The sequence below is a fragment of the Carlito syrichta genome, unplaced genomic scaffold (assembly GCF_000164805.1).
Source record: "Carlito syrichta isolate Samal-C Ts95f unplaced genomic scaffold, Tarsius_syrichta-2.0.1 Scaffold309285, whole genome shotgun sequence".
Taxonomy (NCBI): domain Eukaryota; kingdom Metazoa; phylum Chordata; class Mammalia; order Primates; family Tarsiidae; genus Carlito; species Carlito syrichta.
In genome coordinates this window covers 238,575-262,239 of record NW_007253381.1, presented here as the reverse complement: position 1 = coordinate 262,239, position 23,665 = coordinate 238,575, and the positions used below count along the sequence as shown (strand labels likewise).

General features: G+C 40.1%; 1 protein-coding gene across 2 annotated transcripts in view; it reads left to right on the top strand.

Moving 5' to 3' along the window:
• SEMA6A (semaphorin 6A) overlaps positions 1-23,665 on the top strand; it is a 131,717-nt gene that overhangs the window by 85,412 nt on the left and 22,640 nt on the right. The window contains exons 8-19 of one of the 2 annotated variants that reach the window (XM_021717097.1): positions 924-1,043; positions 1,729-1,817; positions 2,655-2,872; positions 6,717-6,848; positions 9,278-9,433; positions 10,884-11,060; positions 11,432-11,572; positions 11,660-11,740; positions 14,392-14,450; positions 17,018-17,038; positions 17,170-17,220; positions 22,581-22,745. In XM_021717097.1, the coding sequence (XP_021572772.1) occupies positions 924-1,043; positions 1,729-1,817; positions 2,655-2,872; positions 6,717-6,848; positions 9,278-9,433; positions 10,884-11,060; positions 11,432-11,572; positions 11,660-11,740; positions 14,392-14,450; positions 17,018-17,038; positions 17,170-17,220; positions 22,581-22,745 (1,410 nt within the window). The remainder of the gene's footprint in view (positions 1-923; positions 1,044-1,728; positions 1,818-2,654; positions 2,873-6,716; positions 6,849-9,277; positions 9,434-10,883; positions 11,061-11,431; positions 11,573-11,659; positions 11,741-14,391; positions 14,451-17,017; positions 17,039-17,169; positions 17,221-22,580; positions 22,746-23,665) is intronic. The other variant, XM_008067088.2, reaches the window with a different exon arrangement.

The following is a 23,665-nucleotide window of genomic DNA, read 5'->3' as shown; positions in this document are numbered from 1 at the left end:
CTAAAAATGAATCAAGGAAGTAATTTTTTATTTTGGATATAATTATTGCTTCAACTTAATCTACATGGTTTGGCTATTCTAGAACATCCCATTTGATTACTTATTGGCAGAATATTTGCTAATCAGGAAAGAACCAAACATTTTAATCAGTCTTCTTCATTCTCTTTTGTCTGGGACACACCCTTAAGCATAGTTCCCCCAAAATGTGAATTTTTAAAGAAAGACCTGTTTGAACTCAGCATCACCCCTTCTCCTTTCTTCTTTACTTTGACATGTTGTATATCAGAATGTTTTCAGTTTATGACTTTGTAAATACTAAAGCAGGTATCTGTTATTAAAGCTGAACTGTCAAGGTTTAGTGAACTCTTGTGCCTGTGGTAGAGAGGAGCCGTGCCTCTCAGGAAATAAGTAGTAATTGAGCCAGCCCTTTTTCACTTATGAACCCTCTCTCTACAACTCCCCTCACCTGCTCAGGCTGAGGACTCCTTTACTTCTGGATGTACTTAAAATTTCTGGTGATACGATCAGCGTCTGTCTTTCCCTGGGCTCCCACCTAATCCAGTTTACCATAGTGTGGTAGTACGTGCAATGTCCAACAGTCCTTGGCCTTGAGATTTCAGTTAAGGCCCAGACCCAGCTAATCAAGGGAAGCAAACATTTTTTCATTTACCCTGTTCCCTGAGCTGCTGCTGCTTAAAAAAATTGCTGTGCAATTTACAAATGAAAAATGTTTCATCTCTCATGATCCCCATTTTAAATGGTTAGGAGTGTGGGCCAAGTGTCTTCCCAGCGACTCGTGGAATTTTCGCAGTTGTCCTATCTCATTTGTCTGATGTAGAAAAGCAATCTGGGGATGTCTTTATTATTCCCCACCCCCACTCTCTTACTCCCACTCTGTTCACTTCTTTTCTTTTTCTTGTCAGATGGAAAACTATACTCAGCCACAGTGACTGACTTCCTGGCCATTGATGCAGTCATTTACCGGAGTCTTGGAGACAGCCCTACCCTGAGGACCGTTAAGCATGATTCTAAATGGTTGAAAGGTGAACAAACAATTAAAAGAAGAAAGGAGGAGGGAGAGAATACATACCTTGTGGGAGATTTAGAGTCTGGACGGACCAGACTGTAGCTTCATTTTAGTAATGGCTTCTGACAGACAGAGACATGTAAATTGCATCTTTTGCCTCAACTGATTTATTTACCTCTTTATCCCTTCCCATGAGTTTCTGGAGTATTAACAAAACTACCAATGCCACTACAATAGAATACATTACATTCATCTTTCCCTGCCTCAGACTCGCATTTCAGAGTCCCACATGAAAAGAACTGAACAATTCTTTCATGGAAAGAGACAGGGGATTGGAGGTGGTGGGGAAGAGGAAAAATGCTATTCACAACCCAGTATGAGTCAGGGTGACGAGGCAATGTGTATAAAATCCTCTCTGTAATTGGGGCCTTCCACTGTGGAAAAGAAAATTACAGAGATATGCAAAACTCATTTATTCTTCTTTGTTGATTGCAAAGCTTCTGTAAGATAGATTTGTAAGTGCAAATGCCTTATGAAATTACCAACCCTTGCATGTGTGAAGTCATTAGAAATGGTTAGTGTTCTCCAAATGTCTAATGGCCCTACACTTTTAATTAATAACATGTCTTTGGTTACACTTGATTGAAATTCTTTTAACTCAGTGTGACATGTTCCCAATTAAAGTGCACATTTGTCTACAGAACCGTATTTTGTCCAAGCTGTGGATTATGGAGACTATATCTACTTCTTCTTCAGAGAAATAGCCGTGGAGTACAACACCATGGGGAAGGTAGGAGGAGAGAACCTCCTTGGCTCCCTTTGGAACATTTTCAGAAACCCACTTTTGAACCAATGTTGTTATGAATGACCTTGAAATGAGAACCATAAATCTAATGACAAGGTGCTATCTGGAAGCCGTATATGCTTTTTCAGAACAGTAATGAATTACAGGAAACCTCTTAAATATTGCTATTGAAGATTTAACCAACAGATGTTTAGTTGATTTCACACTGAGTTTCAAGTATCTTGAGATGTGGTTTCCAGATATACCCAACAGTTTTTTCTCCTTGATTGAGTTGCTCCACAAGGAGAGTCGATATCTAGTATCTTTAAGCAAACTTGAGTCTTGATTTTTGTCTTGATCACAAAAAGCAATGGAATACTTAGGATTTGTCCATTTCAGTTATTTTTTTTTACCAAAGGATAGATCAGGGTCCCTAAGTTGGAGGGGGAAATAAAATGCCAGGATGGTTTGCACAGATTCAGGGCCCAGAGGCAGCTAGTGAGGATGGCAGAGATGGTGCATACAAAGTGTGCTTTTGTTTGAGGAAATAAAAAGCTAAGCAGTCTGTATGGAAATGAGTTTATGTGGCTGGGAGCTGATCCCCTGAAGGATTTATGGCTCCGTATTAAATGCCACAGTCTTATCTTTTAAAACATGCTGTTCCAGTGCTGAGTTTCTCTCTCTCTTTTTTTTTTTTTTTTTTTTTTGCTGCTGATTTTAGAAACAGTATTAAATTAAGAAGCTTGTTGTTTTGTTTCTATTTTCAAGGGAATGCAAATTCTACAAAGATCTCCTTACAAAATGACTGCATTTCATTTTCCCTATGTGTTTTTTCCCCTGCAGGTAGTTTTCCCAAGAGTGGCTCAGGTTTGTAAGAATGACATGGGAGGATCTCAAAGAGTCCTGGAGAAACAGTGGACATCTTTCCTGAAGGCGCGTCTGAACTGCTCAGTTCCCGGAGACTCTCATTTTTATTTCAACATTCTCCAGGCAGTTACAGACGTGATTCGTATTAATGGCCGCGATGTTGTCCTGGCAACCTTTTCCACACCTTATAACAGGTAATCATGCCCTGGCTGTGTTGAGCTCACCGGTTCTTCCCAGCTTCCTTCTCCCAGGGGATTCTCTTCTAATAAACAATATTTACAACTGACTGAAAATTGCATTCACTGTTTGTAGCTAAGAGGTACTTAACACTTAGTTTTCATCAATAAATTAATAGTTTATAAGCATTATTAGGTTAGGGTTTTAAGGAAAGTAATCAGATAAACTATAACAATGTCTTCTATTTATATATCTGGCATATAAACATTTTTCATGTGTTATTTCTAAATCCCTTCAATAATCCTAGAAACCAGATAGCATGTTTCTTTTTTTTTTTACTTGAAGAAAGTGATTTCAACATATTATTCTACTTCATCCAGGCAGTCAGCAGATGGAAGAGGCAGCTTTGGATCCCAAGAATGTTTCTCCTGTCTCTTCTAGGTCATCTAACATTCTACAGTATATGACTTTTATATTTTCATAATTGGATCAGTAACTTTTGAAGTTAAAATACTGGAAATTTATTAGAATCCGACAAGGTGAAATTTAGGATTCAGATGAGTCTATCATGCATCCTACCTAAGGGATTCTAGTTATTATCCTCCCAAGGAAGGCATGCTCACTCAGCAAGTTGGGCCACAGCCCAGATCCCAACCTTAGTACCACTGTTTAACTCTGGAGGGCTCTAGTGAGGAGTCATCAAACATTTTACTAAGAAATATTGAGTGCCAGTCTGTTTATTCCAATTTTTATATTTAGTTAAAGCTAAGACTTTGAGGATCTAGAAAGAAATGCTTAGCAACTGGGTAGACCCCAGAATAGGGCAAGCTGAAGGATGAAATCATGTTCCTCAGTTATACAGAGGGCAAGAATCAAGAGGTCCCCAATGGAGATATGCAAAAATATGAACTTATGTTGCAGCAAGAAGCATTCAGTTAGATTTAAGTAAGTTTTAACCACCTGCATGGATTTTTATAGTTGAGGGTAGAAAAGACATTTTAAAAATTCAAGTCTTGTTTGTTCATACACCAGAATCCATCATCTAGGATTCTGAAAAAGTATATTGTCTTGGCACATGGAGAAGCAGAGGTTAGTGGTATTTAGGAGTACATTTCTAGTTTTGGGGTCTTTTTATTTTGTTTTTTGAGGATGTGGGTTATTTTGTGATTATAATATAGTAGTAGATTTCTGCATATTGTAGATAATCTGTTTAAAGTATTTTCTTAAGTGACCTTTAAGAAATGTCCACTTAATGCATGTGTATGCAGTCTCAGAAACCATATTTGTTGACTTAAATCAGAAAATGGTAATCTAACTTTCCAATTTGAAAATATGCACTTTGGGAGGCTGAGGTGAGAGGATTGCCTCAGCCCACGGGTTCAAGACCAGCCTGGGTAACTTGGCGAGACCTCATCTTACAATAAATCAAAAAATTAGCTGGGCATGGTAGTGCACGCCTGTAGTTCTGGCTACTTGGAAGGCTGTGGCGGAAGGACTGCCTGAGCCCAGAAGGTCGATGCTGGGGTGACCGTGAGTGTGCCCCACTGCACTCCAGCCTGGGCGATGGAGTGAGACTCCAACTAAAAAAAAATATGTATATGCATACCCATTTTCATCTATAAATAACAGTCCCTCTCTGTTTTTCTCCTTCTGGTTTCAACCCTATCCACTCCATCCTTTTCACATGCAAACTTAGTTATGTCAGATTGCTTCAAAACCCCCACAGGGTCTGGCCCCATTTTGTCCTCCAACTCATCTCCTCCCATCCTCTGCCACACAGCTTGTACCACAGGCCTACTGGAGCTAAGATCTGCTTCTTGAATGTGCCATATTTTGCTTGTGCTTTGCTCTTTGCAAGGTCTGCTCTCCTGACCAACATTTGTATGCCCCAAGTCTCAGCTGGGGTCACCTCCCATGTGCCCTTGCACATATTTCTTTTGCATTCTGCTCTTTCCAGATTGTCCTAGAGTTGTTGTTGTTATTTTTATTGTTGTTGTTATTATTATACTTGCCTCCACATTGAACTGTGAGCCAACTGAGAGCAAGACTATGTTGTATGAATAGTACTTACTACTTTAGATTAGGGTCTCCATAAATAAGCGTTAAATGAAGATGGGAAAAAAGGAATAAAAGGAAAGAAAAGAAGAAGGGAAGGAAGAAGAAAGGATTTCACAAGTGATTCTAGCCTTGGAAAGGTTATAAAAACCTAGGATATCTTTAGTTATTACAAGGTGCATCATAAACAACTTCAAGCAATATTTTTTCTGTTTTTCTTAATATATAAGGCAAAAACTGTATGTAAACTTGCTATTAATACTTTTAGGAAGCAGGGCTCAGTGGCTCAGCCTCTAATCCCACGCCTTGGGAGGCTGATGTGAGTGGATTGCCTGAGCCCGCGGGTTCGAGACCCGCCTGGGCAACTTGGTGAGACCTCATCTCTGCAATAAATCAAAAAATTAGCTGGGCGTGGTAGCGCACACCTGTAATTCCAGCTACTTGGAAGGCTGAAGTGGAACGATCGCCGGAGCCCAGCAGGTCGAGGCTGCGGTGGCTGGGAGTGGTCACTGCACTCCAGTCTGGGCGACAGAGTAAGAAGACTCCAACTCAAAAAAAATAAAAAAATTTTAGGAAAGGAACATGTGAAGAGAGTCTTACAGAATTAAATAAGTAATGCTAAGTTTCTGAAATTTCTAAACAAATGGAGATCCCTGTCTTATAGACTGAATTCCATGAACAATATATACATATATATACACTTTAAAATCCATCCTGCTTCCTTGTTTTACATAAGCTTTCTAATCCTCTCCCTATTTTTTGCCTTATTAGTAATACTTCATTAATTGTGTAATGAAATTAAAGATGACATAAAATTCTCCTAATCACTTATAAAGTTATTTCCATATCCTTTCAACATTAACAAAAATCAGGACTGCTGTTCTTTCTCTCTCTGCATGATGTTCCCACGCTGCCAAGCACTCGTGTCTCTTACTGTGGAATCTCCTGCGTGTAATGGCTCACTATCTCAAAGCCTGATTAAAATTCTTGGCCAGCTGGTGCCTGCAATTTATTTGATCAAAATCAAGGAACGACCATAGTCAAAGACAAACGTGGGTTCAAATATAAACAGTGTTTCCAGATGAATGAAAATTCATTCCTTGGTTTAAAAAAAAAAAAAAAGCCTATGTCCTTTCAGGAGTGCCAGGCAATAATATAATTATAGGTGGAGATGTCTGTCATTATTATTATTTAGCGCCATATAAAGCATTTTATTTGCAAAGTGATGGTGTTTTAGAGACTTAAGTTGTTTAGACTTTCGCAAGTAATCAGGAAGTAAAAATGTAAATGTGCAGAGACTAACATAAAATGTGAGTGGGTATCCCTCATACACATTCTCACACCCTGTATCCTTGGCTTGAGGAACCAAATTCAAAGAAGTACTATGGGGACGGTGGGAACACTTGTATTTCAAATTGTCACCAATATTAGATATGCAGAATGCTCTCCAGAGATTGTTTATCTTTGGGTAATAGACTGATAACTAATATCAGTAAATTCATGCATTCCTATCACCAACTCAACAATTCTTCCTTTATATATAAAAGTGGTTCAAAATGCAATGTAGACGTGGGTTTTTCCCTCTCTGTAAGTTTGCTGTAACTAGCCCATTTTTAAAGAAATTGATCCAAATTTGATGGAAAGAAACAACCTCTTTATGCACTAAGCTCCCTTACATTCATATTGGTCAGAATATGAACTTTAAATTTGAACTGCCTGTAATAGGAAGGTTTTTTTGGAGGATGTTTTCCAAGCTGCATGTGTAACTGTTGTGTGAGTAACACTGTGTGACGTGTCATGTTGTAGCATCCCTGGGTCTGCAGTCTGTGCCTATGACATGCTTGACATTGCCAACGTGTTTACTGGGAGATTCAAGGAACAGAAGTCTCCTGATTCCACATGGACTCCAGTACCTGATGAGCGAGTTCCTAAGCCCAGGTATGTGAAAATATTCTTATGGCTATTTTGAACTTTCAGAAATGATGACTCTAATCCCCTGACAGTGAACATCCTGTGAACTGCACATCAGTGCCTTCCCTACTAGCCAAGCAGATACATGTACAAGAACAATAGAAAGGCCTGTGTCTTCATCCCTTTAACTAAAACCCAAAGTTACCTTTTCATATATTCAAAACAATAACTCTCTTGTCTTTTGCCTAGCCTCTATACATGTAGTTTATCCAGTGTAATGCTAGTATACACAGGTACAACCTGCCCCATTAGACTCAAAGAGTCTGAGTTTCCCAAAGTGTGTTATAAAGTTCATACAGCTAGGGAGATCATTTTCACTGCTTCTTCCTGATTCTCTTCAATTGTACAGACACATGCCTGTAAACCCTAATTATGTATAAATATAAATGATGTTTCCTGGACTTCATGACCAAGCCAAATCAGAGCTGACCCTAGGTCTTCACACCAATGGCAAGAGGAATCCAATGGGTACACAGTGAACTCTTAGGATAGCTCTAGATTGCCAAGTTCTGGTCTGTTTTGGATTCAGATGCAGTGCAGTGTCCTCCTCCCCAAATAGTGCCATTTCATGGGGAGCCTATGATCCAGTGACAATCCAGAGACCTCTTGAGCCTATGTAATTTCCTTTAATCATCACACTAAACCAGCTACTTTATTTTTTCTAACTTTCTATTCTTTCCACAGAATGGAACTCCCTGTATCCATCCCTGTGCCTGCCTTTTTTACAGGGCACACACTCTCACCTCCATCACAGCTTTTGCAGTCTGAATTCTGTAGACACATCCCAGTATGTCTGCCTTCCCACACTGGAGTTGTGTACCTCTGGAGGGAAGCTCAGTGTCTTGTTAATTTTTTTTGTTTTCCAACTCTCCCTCAGTCTCCAATCCTTCCCACAACATACCTAGCCGAGCGAATGTAATTAAACTAACTTAGGTAATATAAGCCACTGTACTCAGGAAAGAAACTTACTCATCTATCTTCATCACCTGATTATTTGGCATGCTCATACTCTATTGCTTATGGAGAGCAGAAGAGGTGCAAAAAGCACACCAGAACAACCTCAGATAACTTCTCTAAGTCATTGCCTGGAATTGTTAACTACCTTCTAGATACACAGGAAGGGTAGTTAAGCCAGTGGAATCAGGTTTCATAAAGTTCTTAGGTAATAGTCTCACTTTGGTATATAAAGCTGGGCTCGGTGGCTCAGCCTGCAATCCCACGCCTTTGGGAGGCTGAGGTGAGTGGATTGCCTGAGCCCGCGGGTTTGAGACCCGCCTGGGCAGCGAGACCTCATCTCTACAATAAATGAAAAAATCAGCTGGGTGTGGTAGCGCATGCCTGTAATTCCAGCTACTTGGAAGGCTGAGGCGGAAGGATCGCCAGATCCCAGCAGGTTGAGGCTGTGGTGGCCGGGAGCGGCCATTGCACTCCAGTCTGGGCGACAGAGTGAGACTCCAACTCAAAAAAAAAAAAGATTGTGTCACTCAACCATCACCAAGACACACACTGTAAGTGATTTTCTACCTGTGGCAGTGGGTTTATCCACTTCCTTCCACATGCCTTGGCCATCTCTCTTGCAGACATCAGAATGCTTTCATGGGGCTGGCTGGGTTAGTGCCTTGGAACAGTATCTACACAGAGGTAGCTCAAGCTGGTGTTGTGATGGCCCAATCTTCTTTACTGCACCACCGGACAAGCCAGATGTCTGGACAGGACTAGCTTCAGTGTTTCCCAGATCTTTACTGGGATGTCCCTTGACTCCATAAGATTTCTTGTAGTAGCAAATTTTCATTGTCATTGTTCAGTTATTTTCAGTATAATTAGCTTTTCATACATACCTGCCAAAATTAAGCAAAAATAAAAGCCACAGTTAAAAAACAAAACTCAAATGTTCTCTGAGCAAGCCGAGTGAATGAGAGATGATCACACTGAGTCTTGCTGGTCTGGACCCTGGTGGCTTTTTGAATGTCTTTGTTTTCTACACTTGTGCAAACATCAACTTAATTCTCTTCCTTTGTAGAGTAAATGCACTGAGAATCTCTAGCAGCATCTTTGTATAAGTAGAGCCATCGCTGAGCTAGGGACTGACCACACTCACTCGCTTGTTTCAAGCTCCATTCCTGTTTACTGGGGTTTGTTTGTGCTTCTGGGAAGGAGCCAAACTGCCCCCAGCCAAAGCTGCTGCACTGGCTGAGGCTCCTCTATGCAGTGAGGAGGCGGCTCAGAGGAAATCTCAGCATATTGTACTTGGTGGCATTCTGCATTGTTCAACTTCCTCTTCTCAGCCTGCAGTACATTCTCCTCCATGCCAGATGCTTAGAGAAGCAGTTCATTCAAAGAATTTGCCATCAGGCACAAAATAAACTCCCTTCCTCCCACCCTTTGTTTCATTTTAGGCCAGGTTGCTGTGCTGGCTCGTCCTCCTTAGAAAAATATGCAACCTCCAATGAGTTTCCTGATGACACTCTGAACTTCATCAAGACGCACCCACTCATGGATGAAGCAGTGCCTGCCATCTTCAACAGGCCCTGGTTCCTGAGGACAATGGTCAGGTGAGTGTCCAGCAAGCTGTGTGCTACGTAGGTTTCCCTTACTTCATCTCATGCTCAGAGAACCTATCAGTGGATCCTGCTTTGAAATGCCACAAACATCTTCTGCTATCCTGGGCATTGATTCAGCTATGACATGCTGGCTGGTTGGTTGGATGCCACCAAACCCCCATAGCCACATACCCAGGGAGAAGAGTTTCAATATTTTCAGGCTAGTTGGACACATGCCAGCAATTAGAGGTAGGAAAGACATTTCCTTTCAGATTTGCCCATTGATCCAATTTGTGCAAAAATGGAGGCATGGCAGAGGAAAACCAGTGAATGGATGTGGATACCCAACTGGTTGAATATGACACACTGCGGATTCCACCTGAGCATGGCTCCTGAACTGTTATATGTCAAACAGAGCACAGACACTACATTTGCACACATGTGCCACTGTGAAAGACTCATAGTTTAGTATTCATTATCTGAACAAGTGACCAACAGAAAAGAGATAGGTGATTAGAGATTTGTGATAGCATTAGATATGCTTCCTTGAAGTTATTTAGAGCTTGTTTCCAAACAATTCAACATGCTTTCTCAAGTCCCTTTCACCTGTGGCAGACATCCAACAAAATGTTAATTAACTTTACCACTATTTTTATACTATGACTTTATTGAAAGATATTAAAGTACTGTGACAGCTCTTGCCCATATGATGGAACCATGGTCTATAAGTTGTAGAAGGTCCGTGTTTTGGGTTCCAGCTATGGTGCTTAAGACAAATCCATATCCATGGAATACTGAATGATCGAGGGATTTCAGAGAAAGAAGAGGAGACCCCGAAAGACTTATCCTAGGCATGCCTTTCACCTTTGACTTTGAATGGAGAGTGTTTGGCTTGCACGTCCTTATATTTACTAGTACTGCCATTAGCTCTCCATCTCCCCATCCTTCAGATCTCTCTCAGCCCCTCTACGTATGATCAGAAAGCTTTCCAATCTAACAGTTTATCAATAGAAGCTTTGCACCTCAGAGGAAGAGTATGGAGAAATGATAGTCATTTTTTTCAGTGCTACATTAAATGTTAAATTCATTCACTTATTATTTCTTACCCTTTGCATAGGAGACATCAGTCTTTCTTTGTTGCTCATGGAAGCGATCATTGCTGAGTGATTTCAGATGGCTATGACTGCCTATTTATTATAGAACTTGGCCTACACACACATACACACACACACACACACACACACACACACACACACACACACCTTCTTCCTCCCCTTTGGAGTCCACTAATGCTCTGCATATGGAAATAAAGTAGCAGAGCCACTTGGGAACATTATTTATACGCATATATTTTTCTTGAGGTTATTACTAGAAAGCTATGTCACAATTGTTTGAAGTGGAAAAGGGGACACTTTAATGATAGACCGGCAAAGAGATGAAAAATGTGGTCCTGTCATTTTAGGTACCGCCTGACCAAAATTGCAGTGGACACTGCTGCTGGGCCATATCAGAATCACACTGTGGTTTTTCTGGGTTCAGAGAAGGGAATCATCTTGAAGTTCTTGGCCAGGATAGGAAACAGTGGTTTTCTAAATGACAGCCTTTTCCTGGAAGAGATGAGCGTTTACAACCCTGAAAAGTGAGTGGAATGTTTGGCTCTTTCTTAGGAAATATTTGTTACACTATTATGATCCTTTTCATTCAGAGAAAATCATGACAGACTTAGGTTTTATGTATTGTTATATGATTTTTAATGCTGCTTATAAAAATTCTTAACACCAAAAAAGCAAGCATGATTTCCTCCTTGTCAACGTGTGTGTTTGCTTAGTAGATGCTCATATTTGTGTGTATATGTATGTGTGTATGTGTGCACTTAAGGATCACCTTCCATTAGATAAGCTGAAGAAGTCACCTTGTGGACTGGGAAGTGGGTTGTGAGGGTGGTAGCAGGAAAGAGAGAAGTGACCCCAAAGAGTCTAGTAATAACATTATCCTGCCTCACAAAATCAGATGCAGCTACGATGGAGTGGAAGACAAAAGAATCATGGGCATGCAGCTGGACAGAGCAAGCAGCTCTCTGTATGTCGCCTTCTCTACCTGTGTGGTAAAAGTTCCCCTTGGCCGGTGTGAACGACACGGGAAGTGCAAAAAGTATGTACTTTGCCTCACTGACAATTGGAAAGTCCACAGTGGCCAGAAAGGAGTCCTAGTTAGCTCATGGTTGTCTTCTTCCTGCAGAACCTGCATTGCCTCCAGAGACCCATATTGCGGGTGGATAAAGGAAGGTGGTGCCTGTGCCCATCTGTCACCCAGCAGCAGGTAAGGAGCCCAAGGTGTGGGAGAGGTAAGATGGCCTCTGGCTGCTGTGCATTCTAGACATATGGCCTGCTTCACACCACAGCACAGCCTTCTGTGCACAAACCCAGCAATGGGGCTGTCTGCCCTTCCCCTTCCCTTTCCCATTTCGTAGAACCTCACAACATCACATGTGGCATATTTCCAATTGATTAATCATCCTCAGACTGATTAAAAACACAGAAAGAAAACACAGTGGGCTTCAAAGTATTCCCTGGGGAGAGGAACAAGAAACTGCCTGCCTCAATCATCATGGTGGGAGAACAGCAGAGAAAAGGAGCAATAGGATACCAATTAGATTAGTGAGTGGTTTGTCCAGCTATGGCAAAACTGGCTCTTCTAATTGACCGTACAGGCTGAGAAGAAATCGCAGAGCATTTGTTAAGCAATGCATTTGTGCTGCAAGCAGGGTGTATACATCCAATCAACCTTTCTCCTGTGCTGATGAACAGTTAACCCTATTAGTCATTAGGCAGTCAATCAATTCTTGGCAGTTCTCCAACAGATCAGCTAGATCAGGCCAGTCTACTATGCCTATAGTTTTGGTGTTTAAAATTGTTACCCTGGTTTTAAATGTTTAGATGGCATTGGCTATGAGGTTTCCTTTTATGTTTTTATTTCAGTGGGTGTGAAATCCAAAATAACATTTGGATAAAATATTTGACGTATACCTTTGTTAGGTTGCGGCAACTCAAGGAAGGTGCTATAAGATCTTTCCTTAAACACAGCCATTTTTTACCTCCCTATTTCCAAAGGGGGACAGAACCATCTTTATAGCACTCTGAGACTCCTCTCTTATTTAAGAATAGCCAATAAAGGTGACAGAAGGGCATATCCAATGACTGCCACCTGCATAATTTGAGGACAAGTATTCCCATACACAGAGCTAATGATAACTGGAAAAACTGACCTGAAAATTTGACTAATGCAAAGGGTTGACTCATTGTATATTATTAGAACAGCTTTGCAAGTAGCACTGTTGACACACTATAATGTTAGAGCTTTATATCTTTTCATGGGAACCCTTGAAAGCACAGTGAGGGTAGTCAAGAAATGGTCTGTGTCCTTTCTGTTTTCAGTGTGTTAACCAAAGGTAATAAGAATGATTTTTTAAAAATTATTTTTAAGGCAACATCAGAACTCCAAAGTAGTTCCCTTAAGGCTTATGGATGTATTTCAATGATGCTGGCAGTACTCAAAACATGTGCTGCACTCCTTGGAGAGTGGGCTTCAGGGCTTGATGGATATTGGCTTTCATTACCACCAGACATCTTTATCTTTTGAGGATGAATTTGATTTTTAATGCAGCAAAAGATATTGGAAACCAAACATGGGAGATTATTAGATCAAGGTGTGACTTTCAAAATAGTTTTCCTATATGGCTCATAAACAAACTCTGAAGCCAGCTGTAAAATAGAAGTTTCAATTATGAGAATAAGAACAAAGTTCCCTCAAAGGACAGTACTCTTTTGGATCATGCTAGTGTTCCTATTGTAAACATCAAAACAGGTATTATTAAAATGTTAAGTAGCTTGTACTGCCCCATGGTGACCTAGTGGACTTGGCAGGACAGTGAGCGTGTGGAATTGAATGAGAATAGTACTCCTGAGGACTGGGGTAGGGCCAAGAGTGAACAAAGCATCGAAGTGGTCCAGGGAAAATGCACCACCAGGTCCTAGCCCCTCATTGACCATTTGGACCTTTGAACACTTTATAGTATAAGTTTTTACTAAGCAAAGAAGTCAATAAAGGTCTAGAAAGGCAAGAGTAGGAGCAAAAGACAAAGTAGAGAGGAAAATATCCTTCTTTTTCATCCATAGACTTCTGTATTGCTTATAGGAGGTGTGTATTTTAACATCTAAACTTTTTATTTTTTATTTTTATTTTTTGTAGAGACAAGGTCTTGCTATGTTGCCCAGGCTGGTCTCGACCTCCTGTGGTCAAGTGACCCTCCAGCTTCAGTCTCCCAAAGCATGAGTCACTGCACCTGGCCTTATTTATTTATTCACTTATTTTGAGTTGAGGTCTCATTTTATTGCCCAGGCTGGGGTGCAGGGGGGCATACTCACCACTTACCACAGCCTCCAACTCCTGAACTCAAGCAATCCTCCTGCCTCAACCTCCCAAGTGTGTGGGACTACAGGCACATGCCATCACGTCTGGCTAATTTTTTTTATTTTTTGTAGAAATGAGGTCTCACTATGTTGCCCAGGCTGGTCGCAAATTCCTGTGCTCAAGTGATCCTCCTGCTTCAGCCTCCCAAAGTACTGGGATTACAGGCATGAATCATTGTATCTGGCCTAAACATTTCAAATGTTTAAGAAATGCTCTGGGAATCAAAGAAAGATATGGATAATCCACAAACTAATTAATTCTCTGAATATTCTGAATTAATTAACTGCATAAACCATGACTTCTCTTTGGAGATTCACCTCAGAGTCATTCCTATAAACTTCAGAGATAAATTTTCAAACTGTTTATCTATTTCTGTTTTGCACTTGCCACCTAATTGATCAAACTGTGTTGCTCTCTTTAGAGCAACTTAAAACTCATTTCTGAGTAATAACTAACATTATTGTGTTTGTGACTGTCTCTCTTCCCCCCCTTTTTTAAAGACTGACTTTTGAGCAGGACATAGAGCGCGGCAATACAGATGGTCTGGGGGACTGTCACAGTAAGTACAGCCTTTTATCCATTTTTATCTTTGAGCAAAGATGCTTTCATCGAATGGCCTAGAAACATCACCCCACATGTTGAACTGAGTGCAGATGACACTAAAGCGTGCATGAATAACAGGAATCATCTTCAAAATCTCAAAGATAGCAGTGTGTTTTAAAGCCAGTGTGTTATCAAAGTTGTCACTGTAAATGCTGGCACCAACTTCATTACTCTAATGCTGGAGGAACAAATATTCACTCTAGAGGATATTAATTACAGCAGAACAGAAAGTTATATCAGCATTTCCATTATAAAATGACAGTTTTGTCGCTTTGTAAGACGTGCTATTGCACTGTCATTTTTAGCCAAATAAAAAGATTGATCATTGTAGTCTAGGTTTTAATTGAGTGGAACTGTGTTATTCTTCTTGAACGTATCAATTTATGATGGAAAAAATAGCTTTTTTGTAGGAATTGACTTACTATGTAGATCTTAGAGTTTGTTTCATATGTTATTAAATAGTACCATTTTAGTTAAAATTTTATTATATAAAGAATCCTGTTCAAAATGTAATAATGCCAACTTAAAAAATAATACCATACTCTTGAAAAACATGTATAGTTTGTGGTGTTTTAAATGTTATATATTCCGGGCTCGGTGGCTCAGCCTGTAATCCCATGCCTTGGGAGGCTGAGGTGAGTGGATTGCCTGAGCCCGCGGGTTTGAGACCTGCCTGGGCAACTTGGTGAGACCTCATCTCTACAATAAATCAAAAAATTAGCCGGGTGTGGTAGCGCACGCCTGTAGTTCCAGCTACTTGGAAGGCTGAGGTGGAAGGATCGCTGGAGCCCCAGCAGGTCGAGGCTGTGGTGGCCAGGAGTGGCGACTGCACTCCAGTCTGGGTGACAGAGTGAGACTCCAACTCAGAAAAAAAAAAAAAATGTTATGTATGTTGAATTTGAAAAAGCTTACATTCAAAATGGCACCAATTAATAGCTCCTAGGGGAATGAAACTGTATTACATGTGATTTTTGATTCTGTAAGGAAAATCATGTATATAACTCTAAATCTTTCAGTTATAAGTACTGATATTTCAAATTCTAAGGTGTCATTCAACGATCCACCTTATCTATTTTAGAGATTAGGTATAATCAAATAAAGAGGGCTATAAGCAGTCTTATCTTCAGATTATTTACCATATATATTTTTTTATTTACAAATATTATATTTTGGCAGAAAATCTTATTTTTTATGTCTTCACATGCAAAATTGGCAAGTTCAGAAATAAGCATAGGAAGGAGACAGTGTCATCACCAAAAGCTCTGTGTTCCATGTGTGTGCATTCATCTGTACCAGTGAAACTGTTTGATGCTTTATTAGTGGCCCTTAATCATCTTGGTGCTTTATAACTTCATTTTTAGGGAAACAGGTTTTAGGATGTGCACGTGCACACATGGGTGCACATACAATTAATTAGCTGACTTTAGTGAATCATTTTCATCAATATTATATGATCTGGTGATATGAGCATCTATAGAATAATAGTAGTGTAGATTTGGGTTGAATCAGAAAATACATAAAAAATGTGAAGATAGTTGTTACTGTCTCCATAAAATGTCCACTACATCAATAGGCTCACATTCTTATCTTCTTTTCCTCCATCAAAAGAACCTAAGGAAGCTTCTGTGTCTAGCATAGGGGAGACCCTCAGCTCCCAAGCCAGTGATTTACTCTTTATTTCCAGGGTAATCTCAGCAGTCAAGCCCTAGACCTGCATTCGTGTTTTGTAGTGTGCCCCCTAACCTTTAACCCCACTCCTGCCAAGGCTCTTAGGGTGCTCGTGCAAGACAGGAGGTGAGGCTGCTGCCCCTCGCCAGCGTTTCCTTATGGCTTCTGCTCTCGCCATGCTCATGCTGGAACATGAACTGGGCTTCTATTAGATGGACCTATTCACACTTAGGTATTCATAGAGGATATCTATAATTGGTGCAGGATGACCCTTTAACAGGATTTTAAGGGGAAATGAGGAAATCACAAAGAGCCAATGTCAGAGGCTGAGTGAACAGCGATCTGACCCAGACTCACAGTACACGCACTTAGATATGTTGCCTCATGTATGTGTGGAGTTTTTGTTTAATTTTCAAGCAACACCCCCTGACTGTGATACTGGCCAGTTCCTCACAGCATGGTGGTGAGGATGAATAAAGGGGAAAGTGTTTTCTTTGCAGTTGTGGTCCTGATATCACATATTTTATCCACACGCATTTTCTTCTAAACAAAGTAGGGCTTAAACTCTTAAAATCACGTATAATCACAGTTACCGTTTCTTCTGCTAGCTCCTCTTGCATTTTCTCTGCCTCTTAGCAAAGGCAGTGACTTGGAGGGAATTCACTTGGTAGAAAAGATAGGGAGGTGTGAAATTGGACCAAGTATCTTACATTATAAGCAGGAATTAAAAAGCACTTACTTGGTATTGGGAATCATATGCTGACATAGTTCCACATTAGCTCATTCCCACGCATGTAAGTCGCACTAAACAAAGTGTGAAACATTAAGTAACTTCTCTTCCTTTTTGTCTTTCAGATTCCTTTGTGGCACTGAATGGTAAGGAAGACATTACTCTCATAATTTAATACTAGTGAAATCTATCTGAGAAATCTCACTAATCCTCCTGAGTATTTTCAGACTTTAAGTTTCTTTTTAATTAATTTTTTATCCTCATTATTTTTTTATAGACATTTCAACTCCTCTTCCAGATCATGAAATGTCTTACAACACAGTGTATGGTCAGTTTATGGATTTTTTAAAAATTCTTTGTCACCCATCCTGTGGTAGTTTATAGTTTTCATTTCTAAACATCATGGATCAGATTCTTTGTGACTTTGGGGCTCCAATTCACTAAAATTATTTATAAATTTCACTGTGCTTCAAAAATCACTCTGCCTATCTATATGAGACAATTGATGTGGGAGACTGGATCCTAAATTTTTAATCCATGTTGCATGAAATATGCCAACCTTAGGGAATTGGGTGAATACATTTAATGAGTTCTTGAGGGAGAAGAAATTGCTTTCAGACAAAAGTATATCTAGGATAAAGGACTGATGCTTATAACTAATAGATTCTAGTGCCTCAGCTGATACAGAGTACCATCCTCCAAAATGCTGGCTCTCGGGACAATACCCTCTTCAGGGGAAAATTTCTACAAGAGACAGACCAGGTTCTTATTATATAAAACCTTCCAATATAGTATGAAATTGGCCATTGAATTTAAGCTCACAAAGAGTATCAATATTTAGACATATTCTTAGTGAGATTTCTTCAGAACATATACAAGGAAGAGTGACGCTGTGGAAATGATGTACCAACAGGATTTATCCCATTGTTCTTGGTCTGAAATACATAAGCACTATTTCAAACAAAGCTACTAAATCCATAAACAGAATAATCTGAACTCCTTATATGAGAGGTTGAAATGTAGCTGTTCCATTTATATTTCTCAAAGTACCCCCAAATATTTATTAGGGTAAGCTTTGTGTTTTTAAAAATATCATATGAAAAACTTCTGTGTGATGGCAAATTGAAGCCTCTGCATTATAATGGAGACGAGTTTCATAGATACACAGTCAATTTTTAGTTTAAGATACACCACAGTTCCAGGGCAGTCTTTAAGTTAATAGGTAATAAAGGAGAAGGAAAAAATAAAGATTAAAAAGAAAAGAAAAGAAATGAAGAGGAAGGAAAAGAAAGCAATGCAGATTTACAATCCAAAGAAATAGTTCAAGATGGCTACAAATGTGTTTAATAGCCCTGTGTAAACTCTTGCTCCCTGTGTCTAATTAGCATAAATAAAAAGCCTCTTTGAAAGACTTAAAGACTGTCTTATAAACTGGAACTGTGCAGATATGGAAACCAGTGCCTGGTTTCTCCTGACTAGCCCTTCATGAAGTGAGGCAGTGTCGGGTAGACGATTCCACAAAATTCATCTACCTTTAATATTCTCTCATCTATGATTCAAGCCAGAATATTGAACACCAAAGATGAGAAGAAAAATGGTTCAGGAGAAAAATGTCATCTGGCTTAGCCTGCCTTCAAAAGAAAACCCACTTAGCATCTGCTCTTTCCCAATATCATACTTGGCGATCATTTCCTATAATTGAATAATCTTTATTAGATATTGAGAAATTTAGATCTTGAAGCTAATTGAACCAGCAACCTCCCCAGCAGTCATCAATCATACTAAGATCAATTTTCACTCCCAGGTAATTTCTTAAATAGATAGAATAATTAAACCATGGGATGTTTTTATGAACAAAAATCACCTTCCAAGCTATAGATCTCTCTTATTTTCTTTACAAAAGAAAAGGTACTTATGAATTATTTCATATGAACACTTTAAAGGATGATGCCCATTTATTCTCTGCTCTTGATCAGTGGTTTCTGTGATGAAACTAAGGAAGAGTGGGAATTTTCCTTTCAGCTAATGATCTTGTCCACTTCAAGCTAAATCTCCTCAATGTGATGTGGTTAGATGATTAACTGACCATCAAAGTGAGGGCTGGTCCAGACAAAAATATAGAACTTTTGTCATAAATCATTGCAAAGGATACTTATTTTGGAGTAATAAACCCAGAATCAATTTAATTAATTCATTCAGCAAATACCTGTTGAGTGCCACCGGGCACTGTATTTATAGCTTCGGAAGAAGGACCAAATTGCTATTTTTAATGCGAATAGATATAGATGAGGGAACCAACCTCAAGTCCAAAGTGTACCCATGCTGTTTCTTGCTGTGTCCTTTGTATGTCCTCTCCTGCACTCTGTGGCTGAGTGCAGGCCTGTAGAGCGAACCACAAAACCAGAACTGCCCAACTCAGGAAAAGGGATCATTTCAATAAACCATGCGAACTTTCTGCTTGGCAGAAGCAACACCAGTTACATATGCAAGAACCCCTTTTAGTGAATTGGGCCCTGATTATTTTCCTTCTCTCTTCCTCTCTCGTATTGATTTAGTGTCTCTGTTTTGTGTCTAATTGGCCACAATCATTGTTAATAGGTTAGAGTAGTGTGAACGATCTCAAACCTCTGGAATCACAATGACTCGTAGATATAGAGAAACAGTCTGATGCATTAAAGTTAATTTTTTAAATATATCTTTTTTGGCATTTTACAATAATGATATGATATAAGCTTCATTGATTAAAATGTGATCTTTATTATTGGACTGACAAAACAAAATTATAGGTTCCAAATCTATTTACATGTAATACCATATCCACAAATGATTGCCTATTTTTGTAGCATTATTTTGGTTGCAAAATCTCTTAGGGAATGCATAAATATAATACAGCCTCTAAAATCAGATTATAAGGAGGAATGTAAGTGGTTTCCTTGTAACTTTTTTTTAAGTTTGGAGAGGTAATAATAACACATCTTTGATTTCAAACTGAGGACTGCTGTTTAATGGTATTTTTACCTGATGGTTCTAAAATTTTTGAGCATCAGGTATTGCTTTCTCTGACTGTTTAATTCACCACTGGCACGTGTTCCCTATCCTCAAGCATAAGTTTAAAAGATTACAAACCTTGTGCTGCTCAATATTTTTCCCTTTGGAGTAAATTGGATGCATGGTTTCTCTAGATTTACATATAGAAAATCGAGATGTGGTAGGTATTAGACTAACACTACAGCGATAGGAAGAAGAGGCTGTTTTCTCACATTTGTGTAAAACATTTTCCTACCTAACTACCATCTGGTCCACATTAATTCCCTCTCATAGCCATAGCTTTCCATTACCAATGAGTTTTCCATGTATTCGCAGCATATGGGCCAGGAAATCTTTCTACAGAGAATGTGTCCCTTAGGCATATATATCCCCTAGATTACTGTATTAAGAAATGTTCTCCCTAAACCATACTTATGGCATTACCATAAAATTGCCCCTTGAACATAGTAAAATTGAAAATGCTCAAAATGCATATCAATTCAGGTAAAAGAAATCTTGCTACTTGGAGGGGAGAACCCTTTCTCCTTCTATCTCCCTACAAAGCTATTTCTAATTGTTTGCTTATGCTGTGCACTGAATTTTCTCTTAGACTGACCGTGTATTTTATTAGGGCAGTCATGAATTCAGGAGTGGAAAATAGAGGTTTTAGACCTCAGTGTAAGCAAAAAGGAAATAAAGGAAATTCTGTATTTTCATTTCTCAGGCTGATTTTCTTGCCCCTGGACTCTTATCTGTATTATGAGATGAAACGTGAAACCCAGAAATGTAAAAACAGAAAGCCTAGAATCAAGTTTTCCTTGAATTTTAGATGAACATGCTTTTAGCAGTTGGATATGACACAGACTATTTTCAACAAAGCGGATGTTTGAGGCTGTGTGGGAGCCAAACAAGTTCCACACAAAAAGGGCCTTCTTAAATCAGCAGTCCCCAACCCTTTTGACATCAGGGGCCGGTTTCATGGAAGACAATTTTTCCTTGGACTGCTGGGGGTTGGGGAAACCATCAGGCATTAGATTCTCATAAAGAGTGCACAACTTAGATTCCTCATGTGTGCAGTTCATAATAGGATCCTATGAGAATCTAATGCCAAGGCTCATCTGACAGGAGGTGGAGCTCTGCTCACCCACCGCTCACCTCCTACTGTGCAACCTGTTTTCAACAGGCTACAGATTGAGGGTTGGGACCTCTGTCTTAAATATTACCAAAACTTTGTGGTAGCATTTAAGTGTCATGGTTCCACAGAAGTCATTATAGCTTGGATGAACCTCTTGGCTTGCTTTTTCCTGTTAAGCAAAATTTTAAGAAGATTAAAAGTTCTCTTTTTTAAAAAAAATGTATCCATAATCTGCAATATTAGAGTCTCCAGAGGGGAAATCCAACTTCCAATAATAATTGTAAAAAAAAAAAAAAAAAAGGAGAATACAGTGTATTTAGCATTATAAGCTATCCTTCTGGCTGCCAAAATTTTATTTATCATGTGCATGGTGCTCACACCCACAGGCTGGAGCCTTTGGAGTTATTGTGAGTCTGCCCTACTTTCCACCAAAGGCACCGATTACACATGCACAGTAGTTGCCGTGTCTTTTAAAAAACTGTTCAAGAGCTTCCTATAGGTAAGATGGTTTAATAAGCCAAAGATGCCACTTGAAAATCACAGAGAGGTTATATTTTATTTCTGCCAGGGAGAACAGGTAGTAGGGTTTCTTTAAATCATTGTGACAGTTTAGATCAAAGCACCTGATACAATCTGTGCTTAACCTTGTGGAATGATGGGGGGAGAGCTTACAAATGAATTCACAGGAAATGCTAGAGTTTCTGCCATAATTCTCAACCTAGCGATTCTGGCATTATCCTATGGTAGCTATTCTGGATCTCAAAAATCCATCCTTTTCCAATTTAAATAATTTCAGTCAGTTAAGCCTCAAAAACTGAAACTGGTTTTATTGGCATAAGACACAAAAGGCACAGCCATAATGACATGGAGTGGTTGAAGCCTCTCTTCCAATGAAAAGACAGTGGGAGTAGATCCCTTTGGAAACCTATGACTGCTCTCAGAAAGAGGAAGGCCTGTGAAATTGAGTTGAACCTGAAGACTGGACACACCATGGAGTCTCCATGGGGGCTCAGAGCAACTGAGTCATTTGTGACAGGGGCCAGACTCGTCCACTTCTGTAAACCTGCTCCATCAGTCACAAATGGGATCACCGGAGTGGACACTTTCTGTTTTTAGTGCTGCCACAGGAATATTGAAGAAGGACTCTAGCATTCCCTGAGCACCTCTATGTGTCAGACACTGTGCTAGATGCTTTCACCATTATGCCACTTTGTCCTCCCAACACAGGGAGGTGCGTGTCATTTTCCCCATTGTGTGCACAGGGAGAGGTTAAGTGATTCCTCAAGGCCCATCCAGTATGTGGCAGAGAGAGAATCTGGCCCTTCATCTTCTAACTATAAGTTCAAGGGGGGCTTCCGCTAAACACACCCACTGCACCTTTACCACCACTAAGCCTTGTCATCTCTAGGGCGATCTCTTCTCAGACTTAACAGTCAGCTTGGGTGTCCCACCTCCTGACCTTGGAGCAAAGGGAATGTGGGTCTCTCCGGTGACATTTTCCCTAACTGTATTTGTGATGAAAACAGGGCACTCCAGTTCCCTCTTACCCAGCACCACCACGTCAGATTCGGCGGCGCAAGAGGGGTTTGAGTCTAGGGGAGGAATGCTGGACTGGAAGCATCTGCTCGAGTCACCTGACAGCACAGACCCTTTGGGGGCAGTGTCTTCCCATAATCACCAAGACAAGAAGGGTAAGGCCTTGGAGATGCCTCTTCCTCTGGGGGGAGAGGGAGGGAAAAGTGGGGAGGACTGTGTAACTGCTTCCAGCTGAATCCTAGCAGCATTTGAAGGAACTTCCAAAGCACTGTGATTGAAAGCTTCTCAAAAAAGACTGCAACCCAATCCTCTGTGTGAGGCTTGATCCTAAATTATTCCCTGACCAAGGAGAAACCACACAAAACAAATGACACATCCTCTGAGTCTCCTTGACCCAAAAGAGGTGTGACTTGGCCCAAAGCACACGCTGGCTCCCAAGACCCTTTCCACTCCTCTTAGTCTCATTCTGTGATTTTTGAGACCCTCTTTTTCCACCGTAATGTGATGAAATGCTGTACACACTTTGGCAAGTGAATACGATCGAAGTAAAGTCCCCGTTAATCAGTGAATTGAGAAGTAGCAGGACAAAATCTTTTCTGGCTGGTGGTAACTCTCAGTCTTGCATGGTGCTGAATTTGAATAGAGCCATGGTCCTCAGACATACTGTAATTGCCCTTAGAGGACAGCAGCTAAAACAAAAATATGTTATTTAATCAAGCAGAATTGCTATGCATTTAAAACGGAAAGGAAGCCACACTAAATGAAAGGGACTCTACTGTGAACTGTCCTAAATTCTCCTTTGCTTTCTTTGCTTAACTACAGACAGGAAATGTCATCTCTTTTCTCGCCATTTGCTGCTTCTGGTAACACATCCTACATTAGTTGCAGCTGCAACCAAAGAGGCCTTTACTTGTCCAAAAAACAGTCTTGTAAATCAGAGGCTGAAAAGCCCAGTTATGTTGCTGAGCTGTTTCCCCCCATTCAGAATTGTTTACTTCTATATGTTTTCAAGAGTTTCATCCAAGCTGGGGTTTGAGTTTCGAGGACAGAGCAGCCCCCGTGACCCCTGGAAGAT